Source organism: Hippocampus zosterae, chromosome 3 (genome assembly GCF_025434085.1).
Source record: "Hippocampus zosterae strain Florida chromosome 3, ASM2543408v3, whole genome shotgun sequence".
In the NCBI taxonomy this organism is placed as follows: Eukaryota; Metazoa; Chordata; class Actinopteri; order Syngnathiformes; family Syngnathidae; genus Hippocampus; species Hippocampus zosterae.
Genome location: NC_067453.1, coordinates 29,989,448 through 30,012,938, shown reverse-complemented (window position 1 = coordinate 30,012,938; position 23,491 = coordinate 29,989,448). Strand labels below are relative to the sequence as shown.

The window sequence follows — 23,491 nt, the reverse complement described above, 5'->3', positions numbered from 1 at the left end:
GATGTCAACGACTGCATTCATTTCATTTGGACTTGTAATGATTTCAATTTCAACGCCAGATGGCACAGTCCAAGTCAAGCAAATCCCGTTCGATACGACGGAATTATGTACCCTTAAAGTCCGAAAAACGTGCCACAAAATGCAAAATACAGTTTTTAAAAATAAAGAAATCCAATTGATATGTGGAATTTAGTTCACGGCCGGTATCGGCATCCGTCACAAATAACGGTACCTGGAAATAAGTTCAGAATCTGCCGCGGGGTTTCTCCAGTCGCAAGTCCGGCTTGAAGGTGTTGAATCTGAGCCGCGTGTGCGCGGGTGTCCAGGCTACTACACGCACGTGTCGACGCTGGCCGACGTGCAGGAGAACGTGATGGAGTACCTGCACGTGCTGAGTCGGCCCATGGTCATCAACCACGACCACGACATCATCTGGACCGAAGCCTACATGGACACCGTGGTGAGAGCCCGAAGCCCCTCAAGGCGTTCCTCTGGGCACCGCCTTCGTCCTCTTCATCTTCATCGTGATGCCGTTTTTTTGTGGGTTTTTTTTCACCTCCATTCCTCACCGTCTTCGTCCTCTTCATCTAACTGTGGACGGCCCCGCCGTCAGCTTCCCAATACCGACGAGGTAATCGTGCTTTCATGGCTTTGTGTGTGTAAGCCATCGCGCTCATCCGCGCTTTGCTAGCGCTAGCCCGCCGTCCAAGCGTCCGACGCGGCGCAGCGAGCGCAGTTGCGGTTTTTAACGATTGTGGTCGTCCTTGTGTCAGCTTTTCAGCACCAAGGCGCAAAGTCTGCTGCTGATGACATCGGTGGCCATGCCGGTCTTCAGCAAGAAGAAGGAGACGGTCAGTGGAATTTGATTCAAAATAGGGTTTTAAATGAGGATTAGGGTTTTGGCTTAGGCCGCGGTTTCACATTCAGTTCTCAGACTTGGTTTGGCGGTCTCAAAATTGCATTTCGGATGAGAGTTAAGAGTTTGAAATCCTGAAAGTGCAGCATTGTGTGCGCGCAGCTGTCGCACGGGATCCTTCTGGGCGTGGTGGGCACCGACGTTCCCCTCATGGAGGTGATGAGGCTGGCGCCCCGCTACATGGTGGGTCCACTTGCGCACCCGCGCGTCCTTTTACTCATCCCCACGTCATTCTTGCTAACATCGGCATCCTGGTCGTCCTCTCAGCTGGGCGCTCACGGCTACGCCTTCCTCGTCACCAACAACGGCTACATCCTGGCGCACCCTGACCTCCGACCTCTGGTAACCTCACCGGACCCAATCCGCTTCTGGAAATCATTCACGTTAAATTGATGTATTTTTTTTTCCCACAGACAAAAGCATTTTTCAAAATCCCGAAGTAATAATGCGAATGCGTTTTCAGTACAAGGACGGCAAGAAGCTGAAGCCCAAGCCCAACTACAACAGCGTGGATCTGTCCGAGGTGGAGTGGGAGGACGCCGACGAGACGGTAAACCGCGGCGGGCGAGTGCCGTTCCCGCCGGGAACGGACGCCGTCGCCGATTGACCGCGTGCCGTCTTTTGCGTTCGCGTCCAGCTGCGGACGGCCATGGTGAGGGGCGAGACGGGAAGGCACACGCTGAAGATCCGCGCCTCGGTGGAGAACGGGGTGAGTCTATGGGGGACTCGCCTTTGCGCAGTGCTCTTCATTTAGAGAATATTTCTCGAATATTATCGAAAAAGTACACTTTGGAATAACATTGTATCGTCATTAACAGTCAAGAAATCAAGACAAAAAATAATTATAAATTTGCTGAATAATTTTATGATCATTGTTTATATTCCGTGACAGCGCCACTGCCACCTACTGCAGTGGATGTGCAATTACACTTTCTTCTAATCTGGCAAAAAAAAATTATTATTATTATTTATTTGAGAAGAACTCCCGTAGCGAGAAGCGAGTCCACTGGCGGCCATCTTGTGTTGCCACGTTCTCAGCGCGTCGACTTGATCACATTGATTTCTCAGCATTTGTTTTGTCAATTTAGGTTTTGGGGATTTTTTTTTCCCCGGATAACTCTCGTAACTATCCAATTTGTTGTTGTGTCCGACATGAACAGAGGAGACCTCTTTTCCTGGTCAACGAATATTTCTACACAAACATTGACGACACTCCCTTCAGGTAAGATCATTTATCATGCAGTGTTGTTAGCCTTTAAGGCTTCAAAGTTAGCCTCTTCTTTGGTGCTCTACACTCAATAGCTTACAGTTTAAGGTATGGCTATAGAGAACACCAAAAATGGAGCAACACATGCAGACTGACAGTAGCGCGTACTGTACATAATTAAAAAGTTGCTTAGTGTGTTGTGACTTAGGCAGCAGATCTCTGTGTGTGTGTGTGTGTGTGTGTGTGTGTGTGTGTGTGTGTGTGTGTGTGTGTGTGTGTGTGCGTGTGTGTGCAGCTTTGGCATGGTGTTGACCCGAGGTCACGGGCAGCTCATGTTCCTGGGAAACGTCTCTGTGGAAGAAGGTAGGCTGGACTCCTCACTGCAGCAGTTGAGCTCAGCTCACCTTGCTTTTGGTCAAGCTTTGCTCTCCTGCTGAACTTTGACCTTTGCACCCGGCTTCACAGGGCTTCATGACCTGACCTCCCCCGACCTCAGCATCGCGTCCGAGTGGTACGACTGCCGTATTTCTTGAATTAATTCCATCAGTTCTTCTCGAAAGTGTGTTCATTTCAACATTCTCAAATTCAATTTGTGCCGTTAGCTTTCTTGCTAGCGTGGGCGCTCTGACTGTTATCGGAGCGACTCAAGGCGCAAAAAAGGAACGCTACTGACATTTTGCCGTCAACTGGTGTCGCAGGACGTACTGCGAGACGGACATCGACCCCGCTCACCGCAAGTACTCGCAGCTGCAGGCGGCCATTCGCTACCTGCTGGGCAAGGAGCCCGACTTGGAGTGTAAGTTGGCCACCGTGCCGGCGTCGCCTTCGCCATCCCGTGAAATATCGTCATGTGTCCGTGCGTTGTCGCCAAGGCGACGAGCTTCTGCTGCAGCAAACTTTGTTTGACGCGGTGGTGACGGCGCCCATGGAGGCTTACTGGAACGCCGTCGCGCTGGACGACAGGTCGCTGACAAAGTCCCCGAAAACAAAAAAAACGCGCCGGTTAGCCGGATGCTAACGCGGGCGTGTGCCAACAGGGTGGAGCCCGGCATGGAGGCGGCCTTCCTGGGCACGCGCGCAGGCCTGATGAGGATCATGAGATACGCCGGCGCGGAGACACGTGTGGCAAAGTCAGAACGGGCGTCCCGTCGCCACGCGGCCGCTCGCGTCAGGCGCTGCGTGACCCCGCGTGACCCCGCGTGTGTTTTTTTTCACGCCCCAGAAAGTTCCTGACCCCCTCGGACAAGGCCAACCTCTTCACGGTGGACCACTTCCCACTGTGGTACCGACTGGCGGCGGAGAACCCGCCGGGAAGCTTCTTCTACTACCCCGTCAGCGACAAAGGTCACTTTCTCGCCGTGTGGTTCTCGTCCCGGTCGCGTCGCTACGCGCTAGTCATCTTCTTGTCATGTTGTTCCACGTGTTGTTTTCTTGTCTTTTGCAGGCGCCAAGTACATCGTCGGCACCACGTCGGTCACCGTATCTGCGCAAGGCAAGACGGCCATGGCTGGAGGTCAGTTCTCCCTCTTCAAAGCTTGTTTTGGGGGTGGGGGGGGGGTTGTTTCTGTGTTGTTGACTTGCCTTGTGTTGGACCACGATTCGGTGGTCCGGAGTGACCCCCAAAGTCAGCCCGGGGAAAGACTCGAAGCTCATTCATACATGACATGACTTGAACCCTGTACAGACTAAAGTCAACGATTTAAAACCTGGACCGGTTGAAGAAAAAACCGTTGGGACAAAGCGGTTTTCATTGAGGACGCCGTTCGTGACGATTTCTTCCCGCAGGACAGCAACGGAGAATTTAGGCAGCGCATGTTTGTGCTCGCTGGTCGTCAGAGACGCTGTAGTAGCTCAATGTGGGCTGTAGGCGGCAGTGTCGCTGCAGGTTGAGCGTGTCTTCGTAGCAGCAGGTGCAGGATTCCGAGGGGAGATGCTCAATGTGTGAGGAATTGTTCAATCATTGGCTACTTCTTAATCGCCGCGTGGGATTCCAGAAAATAAAGCCAATCCCTACTCCCGGATCCCTCTGAAACATTTTTAAGGTGCGGCCGACACGGTTTACCCGAAGGCTGGAGTGATGACTCAAACGCTCCTGAATGGCCATCTTGGGATTTTTATTCAGCCACCTGGACAGTTGAGTCATGATGACGATGTCGAGGAAATCAGAAGCTGCTGATGCGGTACCCGTGCACCACGCCGGCCTCTTTGGGCGGCGCCTCCTGCGGCGGCGGCGGCGGCCCGTCTTCCGGGTCGCCGTCCGATCCGGACGGCGCCATGAGCGGCTGACCGCGGTTCTTCAGGTGCCTCTGGTAGCGCGCCATGAGCGAGGCGTAGACGCAACCGTAGGCGGCCGCCGCCGCCATCATGACACACACGGTCCCGCACACCACGCCCGCCACGATCTGCGTAGCGTGAGCCCGCCGAACGCTGAGCGGACGGTGGCGCGGCCGGACGCACTCGTCCGCCCCGCCGAGGCGGCCCGGCGGGCACAGGGGGCGGACCGGATCTCCCGACGCCGACTCCCTGGTGACGGAGTCCCCGGCGGCGCTCCGCGTGCAGCCGGCGAACATCTCAGCCGGCACCCGGCGGATGTCCCGGCCCGACAAGTTTCTCGGTAGACTGCAAGTCACGGCGTCGACCAGACCATCTGAGAAGAAGAAAAAAATGACGTCGGTGGGACCTTCTACAACGGCGCTTTAAATCGAATCCAAGCACCAATTAACCAGAACCAGCCCGAGATGCCAAGAGGCGGACTACGCCGGTGGCAGACCCGAAACGTTTGAGACCACTCGACTTGACGAGACCCGAGGCTTACCTCGGTAGACCAACCACTCCATCCAGTGTTTGAAGCCCCTCATCTTGCAGTCGCATTCCCAGGGGTTCCCGGCCAGGACGAGCTGCTTGAGTCCCGTCAGAGGCTCAAAGGTGACCCTCTCCAGGACGGCCAGACGGTTCCTGGCCAGCGACAACCACGACAGCCTCCGGAGTCCGTCCAGCAGGCCCGTAGGCAGCCAGGGGAGGCCGTTGGAAGACAGGTCCAGACCCCGGAGCCACCACAAACCCCGGAAGACCTCCCCGTTCAGGCCCCGCTCCACCTCCCCGGTCCCGTCGTCCGCGGCGGCGGACACGTGCGCTCCGAGAAGGTTCGCGGACAAGTTGAGCCAACGCAGGCCAGCCAGATTTGAGAAGGCTCCTGACGGCAGACTGGAGAACCGGTTCTGGGAAATATCCAGGACCTCCAGGCCGGTGAGGTTGGTCAAGTCAACGGACGCCAGGGTGGAGAGGTTGTTCCGGACGAGGCGCAAGGTCACGCAGTCCCGATCCAGCTGAGACAGGAGGGGCATCAAGTTGCTCGGGTCCACTCCCGAGCAGTCGCTGGTGTTCCCGTCGCAGGTGCACGCGCCGGGACAGCAGCGCCCCGAGCCGAGCAGGAGCGCCAGAAGCAGGACCGAGGCTGGCATGACGGCACCATCTGAGAAGTAAACAAAAACCTTCCGTGCCGAAAGCGCTAAAAAGCGCTCAAAGGATTCAAGATGAGAGAAGATGCACCAAGAAGCTCCCGGACGTTTCTTCGGCGCCGGTCCAGCCGCCCCATAGATCATACCAGGGTCCGGTTGAGCGCAACATCCTGTGGAGCACACACGACCAGACTTAAAGAACCCCGTATGAAGAATCCCGCCGGGTCCGACAAGTCCAACTAGGTTTAATTGACCGGAGGTCCGGACACAGCCTTGAAATGAATTGCCATGCTACGTGCTCGTCTTTGGTCCAAACGCTACATGCTAATGCTAGCATCGTTGCCCTTTCAGTGAGAGCCGATACTAAATTGGCGGCGCTAATCCTGAAATTAATGGGATAATCCCTGGGAAGCTTGAGTTCAACTGAGTGAGGATAAAGTGCTGGACAAAAATCTGCGACCGACAGACGGACGGACGGATGGACGATTAAAAGCATTACATTATAGGGGGGGGGGGGGAAGATAAATAAAACCCGCGCCGGACTTTCTTGCTTTTTCGTTCCATTTTGAAGCGGGACCATTTCAGACGCTGCCCCGAGCTCTTTGTTTTGTGGCTCTGTCGTCTTGCTTTGTCAGCCCCCCACAAAGGGTCCATCACGGCTGCCCGCGAGGGGGTTGGGGGGGACCGCCGCCATCAAGGTCCTCGCAATATAACCAAAACGTCTGCAAAGTGCCAGTCCGCTTCAGATGGCACGAGTGGTCTAAAACCTTCCTTTTAACCCGACTTCCTGTGAAACAGCGCCCCCTACTTTGAAACGCAAACCCGAGTTTGAAACCCGGCTTTGAATTCCTTCTCCTACTCTGAAAGCCTGACCCCAAATTAAAAGCCTAATGGCGCGCGTGCGTTCCCTGGGCTTGTCCTCAAACTTGGGGTGCCGTGAAGCGGACGCCCCAGCGCCCCCTTTGGGCCCACCCTCCGCACCCCCCCCCCCGGACAGACGTCATGACACACGCCAAAGCATCCCAAACATGCACTCACCATGCTGTGAAGAGCTCGAACCTCCAATCTGAAAGTCTCCATCGGCCGCTTGGCCGTACGAGTCCGTCGAGGAGCTCCGAGCTCGGCGACTGCTCTCCGGTCTTGAGCCACTTGCTGCTGCAGCTGAAACGCAACCGCACTTTGTCCCCGGATGCTCCTCCTCCTCATCCTTTTCGTCATCACCTTCATCATCATCATAACTGCTCTCTCAGCTGCCCCCCCCCCCCACACACACACGCAGCATCATGTGAAAAAGAAAGCGACAGGCAGAGAGATGCCATCTGCTGCCACACAGCTGCCATTAATGTGGAGTCCAGAATTAAAAGGGGGGGGGGGGTGTCTGTGTGTTCTATTTTTAGCCGTGGGCCTCCAGATGTCCTTGGACTTACTGGAGAAGACTTTCTGGGCCATTACCAAGCAGGTGACTACACACTAGACACACACACACACACACACACACACCGACAGCTTCTTAATATTTTCCTTAATATTTTCCTCCGAGCCAAAAGGTGGCAGTGTGCACTTACAAAGTGAACCTCCAAATTGTTGAAGAATTTGGTGGTTTAAAATAAAAGAATAAAGAGACCCTCCCCCGCCCACACCCCATGCATTTCAATTGGCATGTCGAAAAGACATTTGTTTGGTGCATTGACGTACAAAAAAGTTTTTTTTTAAATTCAATTTAATTTGAAATGTCATTTTCAATTGTCTGTGTTACTGTGAAGACTTCAATTGAATGCCAAGTCTCAGTGCTGCCCCCCGAGGCACACAGTGGTACTTCACAAGTAGCACATCGTTCACCAAAGTAAAGTATAAGAAAGCATAATGCATTTCTGACGATTTTTTGTCTCTTTTTTTATTAGCCAAGCGACACAGACGTGAGTGTTTCCTTTTTTTTTTTTTTGTCTTCGATTGTTTCTTTGTGACAGTTGGCGCACAGCGTCCCTAATTTATTGATCTTTTTTGTCGTTACGATCACCTTGGTGGGCATGCGTGCATGCGGGCGGGCATCTCAGTGTTCCAACGTGGACGGCGTGTGTCCCCTTAGCTGTGAACGTGACGTAAGTCGCATCACGCTTGGCGTCGCATCGCATGACACGCGTCGTCATGAGATAGCATTTATGCTACTAGCATGTTGCCATTAACCGCATAGCATTACAGTGGCTTAGCCAAAAGTTCAAAATTCAAAGTAAACAAAAAAAGAAATCACGTTTGGCACGCATGCATTTGCTTCCATCAAAATAGTCTCGTGTCCCTGATATTTGGATTTTGGCCTGTTTTACTGCCGCTTCTCCTCTCCCCACCTCTACATGCTTTGGTCAGTGAAATTCACCTTTCAAAATGTTGTTTTCATGAAAAAAAAATGCAATCTGACCGACGTGCAGATCAATTTGCTTATTAATTATATATAATATATATATTATATATATATATATATATATATATATATATATATATATATATATATATATATACAGTATATTGAATGTAAAGCGCATACATAACACAATGTCACATGACGCGAGACACGCCACACGTCACATGAGCCGCCGTTTAACACGCATGCATTTGCTTCCATCAAAATAGTCTCGTGTCCCTGATAGTTGGATTTTGGCCTGTTTTACTGCCGCTTCTCCTCTCCCCACCTCTACATGCTTTGGTCAGTGAAATTCACCTTTCAAAATGTTGTTTTCCTGAAAAAAATGCAATCTGACCGACGTGCAGATCAATTTTCTTATTAATTATATATATAATATATATAATATATATATACATAGTATATATATATACACAGTATATTTAATGTAAAGCGCATACATGACACAACGTCACACGTCACATGAGCCGCCGTTTAACACGACGCTGACGCGATGCCGTCGTTTTTCAGGATCTGAGGTGTCTGCTGGTGGACAATCACGGTTTCATCCTGTTGTCCAAGGAGACCAAGGAGGTGAGAGCTCAGAGGTCGCAGGTCACGGGTCACAGTGGGGAGTACAGGATTATTTCCGAGGGGGGGACAAAAAAAAAACAACAACAACATCTGGGTGATGAGGCAGGATTTGCTTCCCTAATCTTTGCCACCGGATCAGCCGCACGCCCTTCACGCTTACCTTGAACGCTGACCCGCACCCGCACGCGCACCCGCACGCGCACCCGCACGCGTTCCAACCCATGGAGTGTGATGCCATCGTGTCATCATTTGATTGGTCCGGGTGACAGCTGGCCATCTCGCAGCTGATCAACCTCAGCCACAAAATCAAAACTCAAATTGGTTTTCTCCTTAAAACAATTTTGACGCGCCAATGTCCTTTTTTTTTTCTCCCCCCCCCCCCCCCCCAGGTTGGTCGGTTCATGGGCGAAGTGGACGGCGCCGTCATGGCGATGCTGATCAAGATGGGCATGTATAAAAAGTCAGTTTCCGTGGAAACGCGCGCACTCTGGCTGGAATTTCGAGAAAAAAATTCCACATTCACAAGAAAAAAAAAAAACTTTTTTTCCACCCCCCCAAAAATATTTTCAGAGGATTACAATGTCTTTTAAATGTGGGAAAAAAAACATTTTGTGTAAAAAAAAAATCATCTTTATTTATTGCTAATTTAACAAAAAATATCTGAGTTTACTTTTGCTTTTCCATAAAAAAATAAAATTTTGTGTGCCGCTTTTTGCATATTTGTCACACTGCTGACGAAACGCGGGTTTGCCTTGGCAGAGTGTCGCTGTTTGACTACCAGGCCATGTGCAAGAACAGCCATCACCACGCCAGCAGCGCTCCGAGGCCTCTGCTCAGCGTCAGTTCACGCCGCAACACACGACGGACCACACGAGCAACGAGCCTTCTTTACCGAAAGCGGATTATTTTGTAGCTTGCATGCAGATCAAATTTGCAATTAAATATGCAGTCAATATCTATATATTTTTTTAAAAGCTTGTAGTGGAGTATCACAAGGTCAAAGAATACTGCATCCAATTGAACATGGCAGAAAAAAAAACATTAAATCTCCAGATATCAAAATGTTGCCCGGTTGTATTGGGGTGGCCATGGCCCTGCACGGCCACCCCGTAGCTCCGCCAATGGCCTACAAGCCAAATTGCATGTTGAAGCCTCGCAACAACTTGTGGGCTTGATTTGTAGTTGTTGACCTTTTGTGCTCTTGTGGTTGAAGTTGCGATTGCTGGCAATGTTGACTCTTGTTTTTTTTTTTTTTTTTGTGGCTGCAGCCTTTCTACAATCTGGCAGCCATCCTTCGATGGATCTTTTCCAATGTGCTCATGTGAGGATCCAAAACTTATTTTTTGCCTCCTATATTCATGCCGGACCGACTTTGTGGAGTAAAATGTGCCCAACTGTGCCTTGCGTGTCTCCCAAGGTTCGTGTTGGACTTCAACCTGTGCGGTTTGTGGCACTCGGATTATTTGGTGGACGGTAATAAATCAGTTGTTATCATATAACAATAATACTGCCGTGCCTTGACATACGAGCTGAGCTTGTTCCGTGAATATGCTCAAGAAACTCAAAATGAAAAAAAAAATCATCTTCAGACATGAAATGAATCGGGGCCCCCACCCAAATGAAACGAAAACTTCATGAAACTGTCAAGAATTCAAGAGTTGGCTTGAGTGCTGCGACGGCAATATGACACGCTCACGTGGACGCAAACCGAACAAGAAACGAGGTGATGCCACTTCGGTTCTATTTTTTTATTTTTATTTTTTGGTGTAGTTAAGCGAGTTGACGGCCCCCCGCTTGCATAACATCCGAATGACAGCTCGTGTCTCTGAAAAAGTCCGATCGCTTGTATCTCAAGGCAGCGCTGTCGTCCAAAATACAAAACAAAACAAAAACAAAAATGCTCCTGCTCTATAGGGGGCGCCCTTGTGTGCTTCTTGTCATCATTATCATGTTTTTACCCCTATGACACCATATATCACCATCATCATCATCATCATCATCATCATCATCATCATCATCATCATCCTCCTCCTCCTCCTCCTCCACATGCCCATCATCATCATCATCATCACCATCATCATCATCATCATCATCATCATCATCATCATCATCATCATCATCCTCCTCCTCCTCCACATGCCCATCATCATCATCACCACCATCATCATCATCATCCTCCTCCTCCACATGCCCATCATCATCATCATCATCATCATCATCATCCTCCTCCTCCACATGCCCATCATCATCATCACCACCATCATCATCATCACCACCATCATCATCATCATCATCATCCTCCTCCTCCTCCACATGCCCATCATCATCATCATCATCATCATCACCTTCATCATCACCATCATCATCGAAGCCAAGGCTGGCTATCACACCAGTGAGTTCAACCCCCATTTAACATCAGGGCGCCACCTGCTGGATTTGATTGTATGTTGCACGCACCTGTGTGTGTGTGTGTGTGCAGGTCACAAGCAGAAGAAGGTGGATGCTCTGGTTCCATGCGAGACGGCCTATCCCGGCTTCACGTCCGAGCCGTCCGTCAAGGAGGCAAACAGCATCATTAAATGTGGACGTTGCCAGAAGTACATCGCCCGTAACAGACCATAAATGATGAGCTGCTATTTCACTTCATGTTGTCGCGCGGTGTGACTCGTTGGTCTTTTGCGGGTGTCGCCTTTTTTTTTTTTTTTTGCAGGATGTTTGTAGTGCAGCGGGTCCCGGACAGCAACTTGCTGGTGGTGGTGACGGAGGCCAACTGCGACTGTTCCCGCCAGTACGGCGCCATCCCGCTGGAGCCCAAAGAGATCAAATATATCCTTTTTTTTGCCAAACACGCTTGCGTCGCCACCTAGCGGCCGCCTCCCGCTAAGCGACAGCGTCAAATATATCCTTTGTTTTTTTTTTTGGGCCAAACACGCTTGCGTCGCCACCTAGTGGCCGCCTTCCGCAAAGCGACAGCGCCGTCAAATATATCCTTTTTTTTTTTTTTTGCCAAACACGCTTGCGTCGCCACCTAGTGGCCGCCTCCCGCAAAGCGACAGCGCCGTCAAATATATCCTTTTTTTTTTTTTTTGCCAAACACGCTTGCGTCGCCACCTAGTGGCCGCCTACCGCAAAGCGACAGCGCCGCCTTTGCCTTGACGACGTCCAACATAACGCCACGGTCAAGTGCAAGCGGATGAAGTCGCAGAAAGTACGCCGGCGCCCCGAGTCTTGCCACGCTTACCACCCCAAGGTCAGGCTCCGAGCGGTCGAAGCCGACCAATCGTTCGCGAAACGCATTTCTTTGGACCAAAATTGACATTTCTTTCGCATTATTTAGCTTGTGGTAAATGTTTTTCCGAAGATTTAAACTGTACCACCTCCAAACCGAGATATTTTGGATCCCTAAATGTGTACGTTAGCTTCACAGTAGCATCGCAACTGTTAGCATGTTGGCTAGCATAGTCCTTCTGTGCTCAATCGCTATATTTCAAATCAGTTTTATAAAAGGAAATATTTTACTACAGTATACACGGAAATGTGTAGGTTAGCTTCACAGTAGCATCGCAACTGTTAGCATGCTGGCTAGCATAGTCCTTCTGTGCTCAATCGCTATATTTCAATCAGTTTTACAAAAGGAAATATTTGACTACAGTATACACGGAAATGTGTACGTTAGCTTCACAGTAGCATAGCAACTGTTAGCATGTTGGCTAGCATAGTCCTTCTGTGCTCAATCGCTATATTTTAATCAGTTTTATAAAAGGAAATATTTGACTACAGTATACACGGAAATGTGTACGTTAGCTTCACAGGAGCATCGCAAGTGTTAGCATGTTGGCTAGCATAGTCCTTCTGTGCTCAATCGCTATATTTTAATCAGTTTTATAAAAGGAAATATTTTACTACAGTATACACGGAAATGTGTACGTTAGCTTCACAGTAGCATCGCAACTGTTAGCATGCTGGCTAGCATAGTCCTTCTGTGTTCAATCGCTATATTTTAATCAGTTTTATAAAAGGAAATATTTTACTACAGTATACACGGAAATGTGTACGTTAGCTTCACAGTAGCATCGCAACTGTTAGCATGCTGGCTAGCATAGTCCTGCTGTGCTCAATCGCTATATTTTAATCAGTTTTACAAAAGGAAATATTTTACTACAGTATACACGGAAATGTGTACGTTAGCTTCACAGTAGCATCGCAACTGTTAGCATGCTGGCTAGCATAGTCCTTCTGTGCTCAATCGCTATATTTCAATCAGTTTTATAAGAGGAAATATTTTACTACAGTATACACGGAAATGTGTACGTTAGCTTCACAGTAGCATCGCAACTGTTAGCATGCTGGCTAGCATAGTCCTTCTGTGCTCAATCGCTATATTTCAAATCAGTTTTATAAAAGGAAATATTTTACTACAGTATACACGGAAATGTGTACGTTAGCTTCACAGTAGCATCGCAACTGTTAGCATGTTGGCTAGCATAGTCCTTCTGTGCTCAATCGCTATATTTCAAATCAGTTTTATAAAAGGAAATATTTTACTACAGTATACACGGAAATGTGTAGGTTAGCTTCACAGTAGCATCGCAACTGTTAGCATGCTGGCTAGCATAGTCCTTCTGTGCTCAATCGCTATATTTCAATCAGTTTTACAAAAGGAAATATTTGACTACAGTATACACGGAAATGTGTACGTTAGCTTCACAGTAGCATAGCAACTGTTAGCATGTTGGCTAGCATAGTCCTTCTGTGCTCAATCGCTATATTTTAATCAGTTTTATAAAAGGAAATATTTGACTACAGTATACACGGAAATGTGTACGTTAGCTTCACAGGAGCATCGCAAGTGTTAGCATGTTGGCTAGCATAGTCCTTCTGTGCTCAATCGCTATATTTTAATCAGTTTTATAAAAGGAAATATTTTACTACAGTATACACGGAAATGTGTACGTTAGCTTCACAGTAGCATCGCAACTGTTAGCATGCTGGCTAGCATAGTCCTTCTGTGTTCAATCGCTATATTTTAATCAGTTTTATAAAAGGAAATATTTTACTACAGTATACACGGAAATGTGTACGTTAGCTTCACAGTAGCATCGCAACTGTTAGCATGCTGGCTAGCATAGTCCTGCTGTGCTCAATCGCTATATTTTAATCAGTTTTACAAAAGGAAATATTTTACTACAGTATACACGGAAATGTGTACGTTAGCTTCACAGTAGCATCGCAACTGTTAGCATGCTGGCTAGCATAGTCCTTCTGTGCTCAATCGCTATATTTCAATCAGTTTTATAAGAGGAAATATTTTACTACAGTATACACGGAAATGTGTACGTTAGCTTCACAGTAGCATCGCAACTGTTAGCATGCTGGCTAGCATAGTCCTTCTGTGCTCAATCGCTATATTTCAAATCAGTTTTATAAAAGGAAATATTTTACTACAGTATACACGGAAATGTGTACGTTAGCTTCACAGTAGCATCGCAACTGTTAGCATGTTGGCTAGCATAGTCCTTCTGTGCTCAATCGCTATATTTCAAATCAGTTTTATAAAAGGAAATATTTTACTACAGTATACACGGAAATGTGTAGGTTAGCTTCACAGTAGCATCGCAACTGTTAGCATGCTGGCTAGCATAGTCCTTCTGTGCTCAATCGCTATATTTCAATCAGTTTTACAAAAGGAAATATTTGACTACAGTATACACGGAAATGTGTACGTTAGCTTCACAGTAGCATAGCAACTGTTAGCATGTTGGCTAGCATAGTCCTTCTGTGCTCAATCGCTATATTTTAATCAGTTTTATAAAAGGAAATATTTGACTACAGTATACACGGAAATGTGTACGTTAGCTTCACAGGAGCATCGCAAGTGTTAGCATGTTGGCTAGCATAGTCCTTCTGTGCTCAATCGCTATATTTTAATCAGTTTTATAAAAGGAAATATTTTACTACAGTATACACGGAAATGTGTACGTTAGCTTCACAGTAGCATCGCAACTGTTAGCATGCTGGCTAGCATAGTCCTTCTGTGTTCAATCGCTATATTTTAATCAGTTTTATAAAAGGAAATATTTTACTACAGTATACACGGAAATGTGTACGTTAGCTTCACAGTAGCATCGCAACTGTTAGCATGCTGGCTAGCATAGTCCTGCTGTGCTCAATCGCTATATTTTAATCAGTTTTACAAAAGGAAATATTTTACTACAGTATACACGGAAATGTGTACGTTAGCTTCACAGTAGCATCGCAACTGTTAGCATGCTGGCTAGCATAGTCCTTCTGTGCTCAATCGCTATATTTCAATCAGTTTTATAAGAGGAAATATTTTACTACAGTATACACGGAAATGTGTACGTTAGCTTCACAGTAGCATCGCAACTGTTAGCATGCTGGCTAGCATAGTCCTTCTGTGCTCAATCGCTATATTTCAAATCAGTTTTATAAAAGGAAATATTTTACTACAGTATACACGGAAATGTGTACGTTAGCTTCACAGTAGCATCGCAACTGTTAGCATGTTGGCTAGCATAGTCCTTCTGTGCTCAATCGCTATATTTCAAATCAGTTTTATAAAAGGAAATATTTTACTACAGTATACACGGAAATGTGTAGGTTAGCTTCACAGTAGCATCGCAACTGTTAGCATGCTGGCTAGCATAGTCCTTCTGTGCTCAATCGCTATATTTCAATCAGTTTTACAAAAGGAAATATTTGACTACAGTATACACGGAAATGTGTACGTTAGCTTCACAGTAGCATAGCAACTGTTAGCATGTTGGCTAGCATAGTCCTTCTGTGCTCAATCGCTATATTTTAATCAGTTTTATAAAAGGAAATATTTGACTACAGTATACACGGAAATGTGTACGTTAGCTTCACAGGAGCATCGCAAGTGTTAGCATGTTGGCTAGCATAGTCCTTCTGTGCTCAATCGCTATATTTTAATCAGTTTTATAAAAGGAAATATTTTACTACAGTATACACGGAAATGTGTACGTTAGCTTCACAGTAGCATCGCAACTGTTAGCATGCTGGCTAGCATAGTCCTTCTGTGTTCAATCGCTATATTTTAATCAGTTTTATAAAAGGAAATATTTTACTACAGTATACACGGAAATGTGTACGTTAGCTTCACAGTAGCATCGCAACTGTTAGCATGCTGGCTAGCATAGTCCTGCTGTGCTCAATCGCTATATTTTAATCAGTTTTACAAAAGGAAATATTTTACTACAGTATACACGGAAATGTGTACGTTAGCTTCACAGTAGCATCGCAACTGTTAGCATGCTGGCTAGCATAGTCCTTCTGTGCTCAATCGCTATATTTCAATCAGTTTTATAAGAGGAAATATTTTACTACAGTATACACGGAAATGTGTACGTTAGCTTCACAGTAGCATCGCAACTGTTAGCATGCTGGCTAGCATAGTCCTTCTGTGCTCAATCGCTATATTTCAAATCAGTTTTATAAAAGGAAATATTTTACTACAGTATACACGGAAATGTGTACGTTAGCTTCACAGTAGCATCGCAACTGTTAGCATGTTGGCTAGCATAGTCCTTCTGTGCTCAATCGCTATATTTCAAATCAGTTTTATAAAAGGAAATATTTTACTACAGTATACACGGAAATGTGTAGGTTAGCTTCACAGTAGCATCGCAACTGTTAGCATGCTGGCTAGCATAGTCCTTCTGTGCTCAATCGCTATATTTCAATCAGTTTTACAAAAGGAAATATTTGACTACAGTATACACGGAAATGTGTACGTTAGCTTCACAGTAGCATAGCAACTGTTAGCATGTTGGCTAGCATAGTCCTTCTGTGCTCAATCGCTATATTTTAATCAGTTTTATAAAAGGAAATATTTGACTACAGTATACACGGAAATGTGTACGTTAGCTTCACAGGAGCATCGCAAGTGTTAGCATGTTGGCTAGCATAGTCCTTCTGTGCTCAATCGCTATATTTTAATCAGTTTTATAAAAGGAAATATTTTACTACAGTATACACGGAAATGTGTACGTTAGCTTCACAGTAGCATCGCAACTGTTAGCATGCTGGCTAGCATAGTCCTTCTGTGTTCAATCGCTATATTTTAATCAGTTTTATAAAAGGAAATATTTGACTACAGTATACACGGAAATGTGTACGTTAGCTTCACAGTAGCATCGCAAGTGTTAGCATGCTGGCTAGCATAGTCCTTCTGTGCTCAATCGCTATATTTCAATCAGTTTTATAAAAGGAAATATTTTACTACAGTATACACGGAAATGTGTACGTTAGCTTCACAGTAGCATCGCAAGTGTTAGCATGCTGGCTAGCATAGTCCTTCTGTGCTCAATCGCTATATTTCAATCAGTTTTATAAAAGGAAATATTTTACTACAGTATACACGGAAATGTGTACGTTAGCTTCACAGTAGCATCGCAAGTGTTAGCATGCTGGCTAGCATAGTCCTTCTGTGCTCAATCGCTATATTTTAATCAGTTTTATAAAAGGAAATATTTTACTACACTATACACGGAAATGTGTACGTTAGCTTCACAGTAGCATCGCAACTGTTAGCATGTTGGCTAGCATAGACCTTCTGTGCTCAATCGCTATATTTTAATCAGTTTTATAAAAGGAAATATTTTACTACAGTATACACGGAAATGTGTACGTTAGCTTCACAGTAGCATCGCAAGTGTTAGCATGCTGGCTAGCATAGTCCTTCTGTGCTCAATTGCTACATTTTAATCAGTTTTACAAAAGGAAATATTTTACTACAGTATACACGGAAATGTGTACGTTAGCTTCACAGTAGCATCGCAAGTGTTAGCATGCTGGCTAGCATAGTCCTTCTGTGCTCAATCGCTATATTTTAATAATCAGTTTTACAAAAGGAAATATTTTACTACAGTATACACGGAAATGGCTCCGCCCCCTCTTGAGCCTTTGCTTAGTTCTCGGTACCTCTAATAGCGTCTGGTCCGAAGACCTGAGGCACCGGACTGGTGCGGAGGACCTCCGAGACATAAGGCGGGGTGAGGCCACAATTCTTAAAACAAATAATGGCGACTTAAAAAGAACTCTGAAATGTAAAAGGAGCAGGATTTGACAACAACACATCAAAACATGGAATATGTCTTCTGCTCGACTTTTTAGTGTAATCTCGTTTGTGTGCGTGTCAGGAAAACGCCAAGGACTGCGGGGGCGCGTCCACCATCTCCCTGTCGATCGGGCTTTTCGCCAGCAGCCTGCTGCTTTCGGGGACGCTCCTCTTGATGACGTAACGATGACACGCGGCCAATCGGCTTGGTGGATCCAGACAACCTCGGCTTCACCCCCATCAAGGGATGCGATTTTATGGGCTGGATGTGTCACGTTGCGAGGTGGTGGACCCCAAAAAGCAGGCAGGAGAGAGGAGCAGGGTGGATTTGAAGAAGTGTATTGATAAAACACAAAAAACGAAATCCTAAGCAAACAAAGTCCAAAGTAGCCCCCCCCCCCAAAAAAAAGCAGGTGGGTGAATCCACAGGAGGGCAAGTATGTGGCAGTTGTTCCACTGTATATATATTTTATTTTTTCTTGTAATTGCTTTATGCAAACCATTTTGAAAAACGCCGTGAATAAAAACAATTTACCGATATCGTCAAATGAAACATGAGTGGCCTCCTTCCATTTCAATTGAACGGTCATCAAGTCGTCTTTGTCAAAAAGGATCAACGTGACAATGAAAATCATCTCGCGTGAATTGTTTTCGAATTTGAGAACAAGTTTTGAAAAAAATAATTTTCAGGCAAGAAAATCATGAAAATGATGTCACAGAGGGAGTGTTTTTTTTAAAGAAGTGTAAAAATGTTCCTCTCAGACACGTGAAGTTGATTTCTTTGAGAGAGAATCACATGTGAAGGGGGGGGGGGGCAAATGTCATTTTAATTTTCCTAGAATAAACTTGGGAAGATAAAAATAAAAATAAAAAAGAGTTGAACGTGCCAAAAAGTTCCTGTGACATCACAGTGGGCGGGGCCAGTGGCACCAAGTCCAAAAATGGCATGAAAAAAAAATAATAATAATAAAAAACGACTATAAATGAAGGCATCTGGAGTGCCTGGCCACGAGGAGGCGGATCGAGTCCCACCGCAAAAGAGCCACTCTGGACCAATGGCGTCAAAGCCAAAGGGTAAGCGGAGCTGCGGTGTCGAGCCAAATCATCGTGACGGCTCCGCCCCTAAAATGAGGAGCCCGAAAGGTCCACGTTTCTTCATCCTTGAGTTGAAGGATGGAAAATTGCAGCCAATAAATACTTTCTTAATTCTAAAAGTGTCCACGGGCCTGACAGCCGAGGCGGGGTCCGATCTGGGGGGGCCCGCGGTCTATCGGGCCTGCTGCTTGTTCCGGGCGTCGTCGGCATCAACGTCGTTGTCGTCGTCTTCGGTCTTGCCGCCGGAGCGCTCTCGGTTCCAATGGCGCAGGCCGTCGGGCAGGCTGGTGTCCTCGTCCAGGCTCCCCGTGCCCTCCACGAAGTCCTCATACGTGGACTTCTCCTCGAAGGGCCTCGGGCCCAGCAGCTCCAGCATGTCGGCCTTGTCCAGGACTTCCTTCTCCAGCAGCCGCTTGCCCACCTTAAGCACGCGAAAGCTCGTCCGGTCACAACCCGGTTTTTGGTTTTCACCCGAATGCGAGCGTGGCGAGGCAGTACCATCTCCACCAGGTCCTTCTTTTCCTGGACTAGCTGCAGGGTGCTCGCATACGCCCGCTCCACCAACGCCCGGACCTCGTCGTCGATCAGCTCGGCCGTGGCTTCGCTGTAGGGCTTCTCCAGGACCATGTCGCCCCGGCGCGGCAGCTCAAACGACACCTGGCCCACCTTCTCGCTCATCCCGAACTGGACCACCTGCCGCCGTCGCCAACGGCAACGATTTTCAGAAGCGTCGCCGCAAGCTAGCTAGCTAGCTTGCGCGCGGGCGGTGGGCGCTTGTACCTGCGCGTACGCGGACTGCGTCACCTTCTTGAGGTCGTCCTGCGCGCCGGTGGTGACGCGCCCGAAGAAGACGCTCTCGGCCACGCGCCCCCCCAGCATCATGCACATCCTGTCAAAGAGCTGCTCGCGGCTGTACAGGAACTGCTCGCGGGGGAGGTACTGCGCGTAGCCTAGCCCCTTCCCGCGGGGGATGATGGACACCTGGCAGGAGGTCACGACGAGAAACGTCGGTCCCCCCCGGCCCGAACCCGGTTGCCCCCGGCGACGGCGGCGTGGCTCACCTTGAGCAGCGGGTCGGCGTGCCGCAGGAACCAGCCGGTGACGGCGTGGCCCGCCTCGTGGTAGGCCACCGTCTTTTTCTCCGCCGGCTGCAGGACCTGCGTCTTCTTCTCCAGACCTGAAGGCGGGACGGCAGACGAGCGCTCGAGGAAGGCGAGCGAGAAAAAGGAGTTGGGGGGGTCCGAGCGGTATCCTGCAACTGACCTCCGATGACCCTGTCGATGGCCTGCTCAAAGTCTTTATGGCCCACGTGCGGGTGGAGGTGCCTGGCCGCGATCAGCGCCGCCTCGTTGCAGACGTTGGCGATGTCGGCCCCTGCGCGCCGGCGCCCCCCCACCCAAAAAAAACCAAAACGTCATCATCAGCTTTTTGGGGGTGGCTGGCGCGTTTTCGGACGTTACGTGCCGGTGAATCCGGGCGTGGCGGCGGCCATTTTCCTGGCCAGCGTGTCCTTGTCCACATCGGGGTCCAACTTGATTGGTCGCAGGTGCACCCGAAAGATGGACGCCCGCCCTTTGATGTCCGGAGGGCCTGCCGGGAGCCGCGACGACAACAAATAAGTCGCTTTCGCCGACTTATTTGGTTTTGTTTTTCGTTACCGATGTAGATCTGCCTGTCGAAGCGCCCGGGCCTCATGAGGGCGGGGTCCAGGACGTCGGGTCTGTTGGTGCCGGCCAGGACCACCACGTTGGTGGCCGTGTTGAAGCCTGGCAAACGGCAAAAAAGGAAATCAATGAAAAAAAAACAAAAAACGTGAGGCTTGCTTGGACGGTTGCTCGCCCCCACCACGGCGCAACCCACCGTCCATCTCCACCAGGAGCTGGTTGAGCGTGTTCTCCTGCTCGCTCTGGCCGCCAAAGTTGCCGCCGCCTCGCTTGCGGCCCACCGCGTCGATCTCGTCGATGAAGAGGATGCAGGGGGCGTTCTTCCTCGCCATGGCGAACATGTCCCTCACCTGCCAATCATTTTTTTAGGGGGGGGGGGGAACGGTTGATCGACAGTCGTCTCGCTCACGCCCCCTTCTGGCGCAATCGGGCGTGACGCGACAACTTGGTAGCGTCCCGTTCGGGGTCCTCACCCTGGCGGGACCGACGCCCACGAACATCTCCAGGAATTCCGAGCCATTGACGGTGATGAAGGGAACGTCGGCCTCGCCGGCGGTGGCTTTGGCCAGAAGCGTCTTGCCGGTACCGGGGGGGCCCGACAGCACGGCGCCCTAGCAAAGGAAGTCGAGTCGGTGAAACCCCGACGACGGTTTGACCGCAGGAGGCCGAAGGTGGCACCTTGGGGATCTTGGCTCCGAGGTCCTGGTACTGCTGCGGGTTCTTGAGGAAGTTGACGAACTCCAGGATCTCCAGCTTGGCCTCCTCGCAGCCCGCCACGTCCTTGAACTTCACCTCGATGTTGTCCTTCATCATCTTGGCGGTGGACTCGCTCATGCCGAAGGGCCCGCCCCGGCCGCCCCCGGGCCCCGCCCCCATGGGCCCGCGGCGCAGCGTGAAGAGTAGGAAGCCGATGAGGAGCAGCGTGGGGATCATGCTCATCAGGAAAGACCTGCGTGACAACGCCCGATGAGAGGGACCGCCTCCGGCGCGCCCCCGCGGGCGAGGTACGGCGGGCGCTAACCCGTCGCTCTCGGAGCTGTAGACCACGGCGGGCCGGCGCGACGTCTCCATGCCGAGCTCCGAGTGGGCCGTCTCCAGGTTCCTCTCAAACGTGTCCACGCTGCCGATGTTGAACCACACGTAGCTCTGCGCGTGGGCCGCCGTCAGTTAAGTTTAGCTAGCCGGCCGCAGTCCTGACCCGCCGGTTGCAAATGCTCGTTTTTCAAAACATTGCCACTCACCCCTTCGGCATCCGCGCCGGGCATCAGGACCACGCGCACGTACTGCTTGTTGACCACCTCCAGACGATCCACCTGAACTCCCGCGCGGAATCAATCAATCAATCAATCAATCAATCGATAAAGCAAAGGCCCGCCGAGGCGCCTTACCGTGCCGCGGCCCAGGTAGCGCTGCACAAAGTCCTTCCAGCTGATTTCGCGGCCGTTGTCGCGGAAGTACAAGTAGAGCAGCGTGGCGCCGGCGCCGGCCGCCGCGACCGCCCAATAGCGAAAGTCCTTCTCGTCCCACGGGAAGTCGCCCTGAGCGCAAGCGGCGGGGTGCAACCATTTCAGACGCTAGCGTGAAACATTTGCTCCATCGGATCCTTTTTTTTTTTTTTTAACGTGAACATTTGCTCCATCAGATTCTTTTTTTTTTTTTTTTTTTAACCCATGCGGCAGCGTCCCACTTTTGTGGTGTTTTGTGGTGAAACGGCGAGACATCCGGGCATTTCATAAGCCACACCTTCTGCATTTGACTCCACCAGTCTTTTTTGGCTCCTCCCCCTCCTCTCTTCCCGCCTCCTGCCCGTCCTCCTCGAGCTCCCGCGCCATCTCCTTTCCCATCTGGAAACCACAGACGATCAAAAAACGCCTTTGGTTTTTTTTTTGTTTGTTTTTTTTTCTCGTTGCCGTCAAATTGTATCCGGGTGGGCGTTCACCTTTGGCCTCATTGGAATAAAGACGTCGCCGAGCCACCCGGAAGCTACGGATGGACACAAAGTCGGCCGCGGTCGGACGGGCACTCTGAAAAGAAACGATGCTATACTAAGTTGCTTTGCAGAATGCTAAAAAGGGAACATTATTATAATTATTATTAATAGGACATAAACAGTGACGTAAGGATGCTTTACGATAATGATAATGACGTCGCTCCTACTTGGCTCTTTGCCGACGGAACGCCAAACACGCCAGAAATTGTTAATTGCTTTTTTTGTTGTTGTTGTTGTTGTTATTGCTAGCAGGAGTGTCACATAAATAATGGGTGAAAATAATCAGTCCATTACAATGACGTCAATTCCCAAAGTTCACATGTAGACTAGGCGATATATCACGCAATTAGCTCTCACGTCAGCTCTTTGCACTGGCGTTAGCTCGTTAGCTCTTTCAGGAAAAGCAACGTTTGCATTTTCTTGTATTCAGACAGACGTTTGTTTGCTTGTGGTGTACACAATTACGTGAACTTTAACTGTTCGCGTCTCAATTTGAGTCATGAAGTTGTTTTGTGGAGTTGTCAGTCAATACTCGCAGGAGCGCCTGCCCCGAATAAATGAATGATTTCGCGTATAATTAAATTGTTTCATTTTGTTTGTTGTGGAAGAATTAATACCAAAAAGGAGAGCTTCGACCGTCCACCAGTTTGACAGAAGCACTTCCACTCACCCGTCAACTTAGCCACGGTTCTCAAAATGGAGTCTTTATAAGTCAACGATTAACATAAATCACATCATTTATAGACAGAAAGGCTATTAATTGGAGCGAACGATTTTTAAATAAGAGCCAATTACCAGCACGGCGAAGCGCGTGCATCCGCCAATGAAACGACGTCCAGTGGGGACGGCGTGAAGCCGGGTCGTAACTGCCCGGTAGCACAGAGGCCGAGCGGCCGCCGAGAGTAGCCTCAAAAGCTGTGACATCCTCCCCGTGCCGACCAACCGTTGGGGAGCCCAAAGATCCAACTAATTCCCTAGTCAATCGCGTTTTCTTCTACCTCATCGTTGTGCTGTTATTGAACAAGGACCAACGTCAAATGTCAACCCGGATCATGCAAAGACCCATAGGATC

At 48.8% G+C, this 23,491-nt stretch overlaps 3 protein-coding genes and 1 long non-coding RNA gene across 10 annotated transcripts in view; 2 read left to right on the top strand and 2 right to left on the bottom strand.

The window, feature by feature from the left end:
* Nucleotides 1–18,223, top strand: part of LOC127597923 (voltage-dependent calcium channel subunit alpha-2/delta-4-like) — a 24,684-nt gene extending 6,461 nt beyond the window's left edge. Inside the window, exons 13-40 of one of the 2 annotated variants that reach the window (XM_052061298.1) lie at nucleotides 327–460; nucleotides 614–631; nucleotides 774–851; nucleotides 1,019–1,099; nucleotides 1,184–1,258; nucleotides 1,380–1,466; nucleotides 1,554–1,625; nucleotides 2,077–2,138; nucleotides 2,419–2,486; nucleotides 2,589–2,634; nucleotides 2,822–2,919; nucleotides 2,996–3,086; nucleotides 3,161–3,253; nucleotides 3,346–3,467; nucleotides 3,568–3,636; nucleotides 6,979–7,040; nucleotides 7,483–7,497; nucleotides 7,636–7,680; nucleotides 8,508–8,570; nucleotides 8,960–9,030; nucleotides 9,330–9,408; nucleotides 9,839–9,891; nucleotides 9,988–10,043; nucleotides 10,942–10,962; nucleotides 11,050–11,167; nucleotides 11,281–11,396; nucleotides 11,738–11,820; nucleotides 17,753–18,223. In XM_052061298.1, coding sequence (XP_051917258.1) covers nucleotides 327–460; nucleotides 614–631; nucleotides 774–851; nucleotides 1,019–1,099; nucleotides 1,184–1,258; nucleotides 1,380–1,466; nucleotides 1,554–1,625; nucleotides 2,077–2,138; nucleotides 2,419–2,486; nucleotides 2,589–2,634; nucleotides 2,822–2,919; nucleotides 2,996–3,086; nucleotides 3,161–3,253; nucleotides 3,346–3,467; nucleotides 3,568–3,636; nucleotides 6,979–7,040; nucleotides 7,483–7,497; nucleotides 7,636–7,680; nucleotides 8,508–8,570; nucleotides 8,960–9,030; nucleotides 9,330–9,408; nucleotides 9,839–9,891; nucleotides 9,988–10,043; nucleotides 10,942–10,962; nucleotides 11,050–11,167; nucleotides 11,281–11,396; nucleotides 11,738–11,820; nucleotides 17,753–17,854 — 2,078 coding nt within the window. In that variant the 3' untranslated portion in view covers nucleotides 17,855–18,223. Of the gene's footprint in view, nucleotides 1–326; nucleotides 461–613; nucleotides 632–773; nucleotides 852–1,018; nucleotides 1,100–1,183; nucleotides 1,259–1,379; nucleotides 1,467–1,553; nucleotides 1,626–2,076; nucleotides 2,139–2,418; nucleotides 2,487–2,588; nucleotides 2,635–2,821; nucleotides 2,920–2,995; nucleotides 3,087–3,160; nucleotides 3,254–3,345; nucleotides 3,468–3,567; nucleotides 3,637–6,978; nucleotides 7,041–7,482; nucleotides 7,498–7,635; nucleotides 7,681–8,507; nucleotides 8,571–8,959; nucleotides 9,031–9,329; nucleotides 9,409–9,838; nucleotides 9,892–9,987; nucleotides 10,044–10,941; nucleotides 10,963–11,049; nucleotides 11,205–11,280; nucleotides 11,397–11,737; nucleotides 11,821–17,752 lie in introns of those variants that run through there. The other variant, XM_052061297.1, reaches the window with a different exon arrangement.
* LOC127597930 (leucine-rich repeat and transmembrane domain-containing protein 2-like) lies at nucleotides 4,223–6,950 on the bottom strand. Of its 4 annotated transcripts, none has more exons than XM_052061311.1 (4): nucleotides 6,620–6,950; nucleotides 5,673–5,751; nucleotides 4,939–5,595; nucleotides 4,223–4,770 (listed from the first exon to the last, which is right to left on the bottom strand). In XM_052061311.1, the coding sequence occupies exons 2-4, from the start codon at nucleotides 5,716–5,718 to the stop codon at nucleotides 4,286–4,288; spliced, it is 1,188 nt and encodes a 395-aa protein (XP_051917271.1). In that variant the 5' UTR covers nucleotides 5,719–5,751; nucleotides 6,620–6,950; the 3' UTR covers nucleotides 4,223–4,285. The 4 variants fall into 4 exon arrangements, with proteins under 4 accessions (XP_051917271.1, XP_051917272.1, XP_051917268.1 ...); XM_052061312.1 differs by having other exon boundaries at nucleotides 6,641–6,950; XM_052061308.1 differs by having other exon boundaries at nucleotides 4,939–5,751.
* LOC127597934 (uncharacterized) lies at nucleotides 11,831–14,212 on the top strand. Of its 3 annotated transcripts, none has more exons than XR_007961811.1 (2): nucleotides 11,831–11,984; nucleotides 14,166–14,212. It is a non-coding gene; the product is annotated as an uncharacterized LOC127597934 (long non-coding RNA). The 3 variants fall into 3 exon arrangements; XR_007961810.1 differs by lacking the exon at nucleotides 14,166–14,212 and adding an exon at nucleotides 13,140–13,186; XR_007961812.1 differs by lacking the exon at nucleotides 14,166–14,212 and adding an exon at nucleotides 12,114–12,160.
* Nucleotides 18,219–23,491, bottom strand: LOC127597924 (AFG3-like protein 1). Its single transcript, XM_052061299.1, has 16 exons — nucleotides 23,215–23,491; nucleotides 22,369–22,453; nucleotides 22,173–22,273; nucleotides 21,818–21,967; nucleotides 21,671–21,742; nucleotides 21,451–21,575; nucleotides 21,108–21,378; nucleotides 20,903–21,040; nucleotides 20,626–20,779; nucleotides 20,424–20,531; nucleotides 20,230–20,355; nucleotides 20,029–20,139; nucleotides 19,827–19,942; nucleotides 19,546–19,746; nucleotides 19,264–19,458; nucleotides 18,219–19,186 (listed from the first exon to the last, which is right to left on the bottom strand). The coding sequence occupies exons 1-16, from the start codon at nucleotides 23,341–23,343 to the stop codon at nucleotides 18,938–18,940; spliced, it is 2,331 nt and encodes a 776-aa protein (XP_051917259.1). The 5' UTR covers nucleotides 23,344–23,491; the 3' UTR covers nucleotides 18,219–18,937.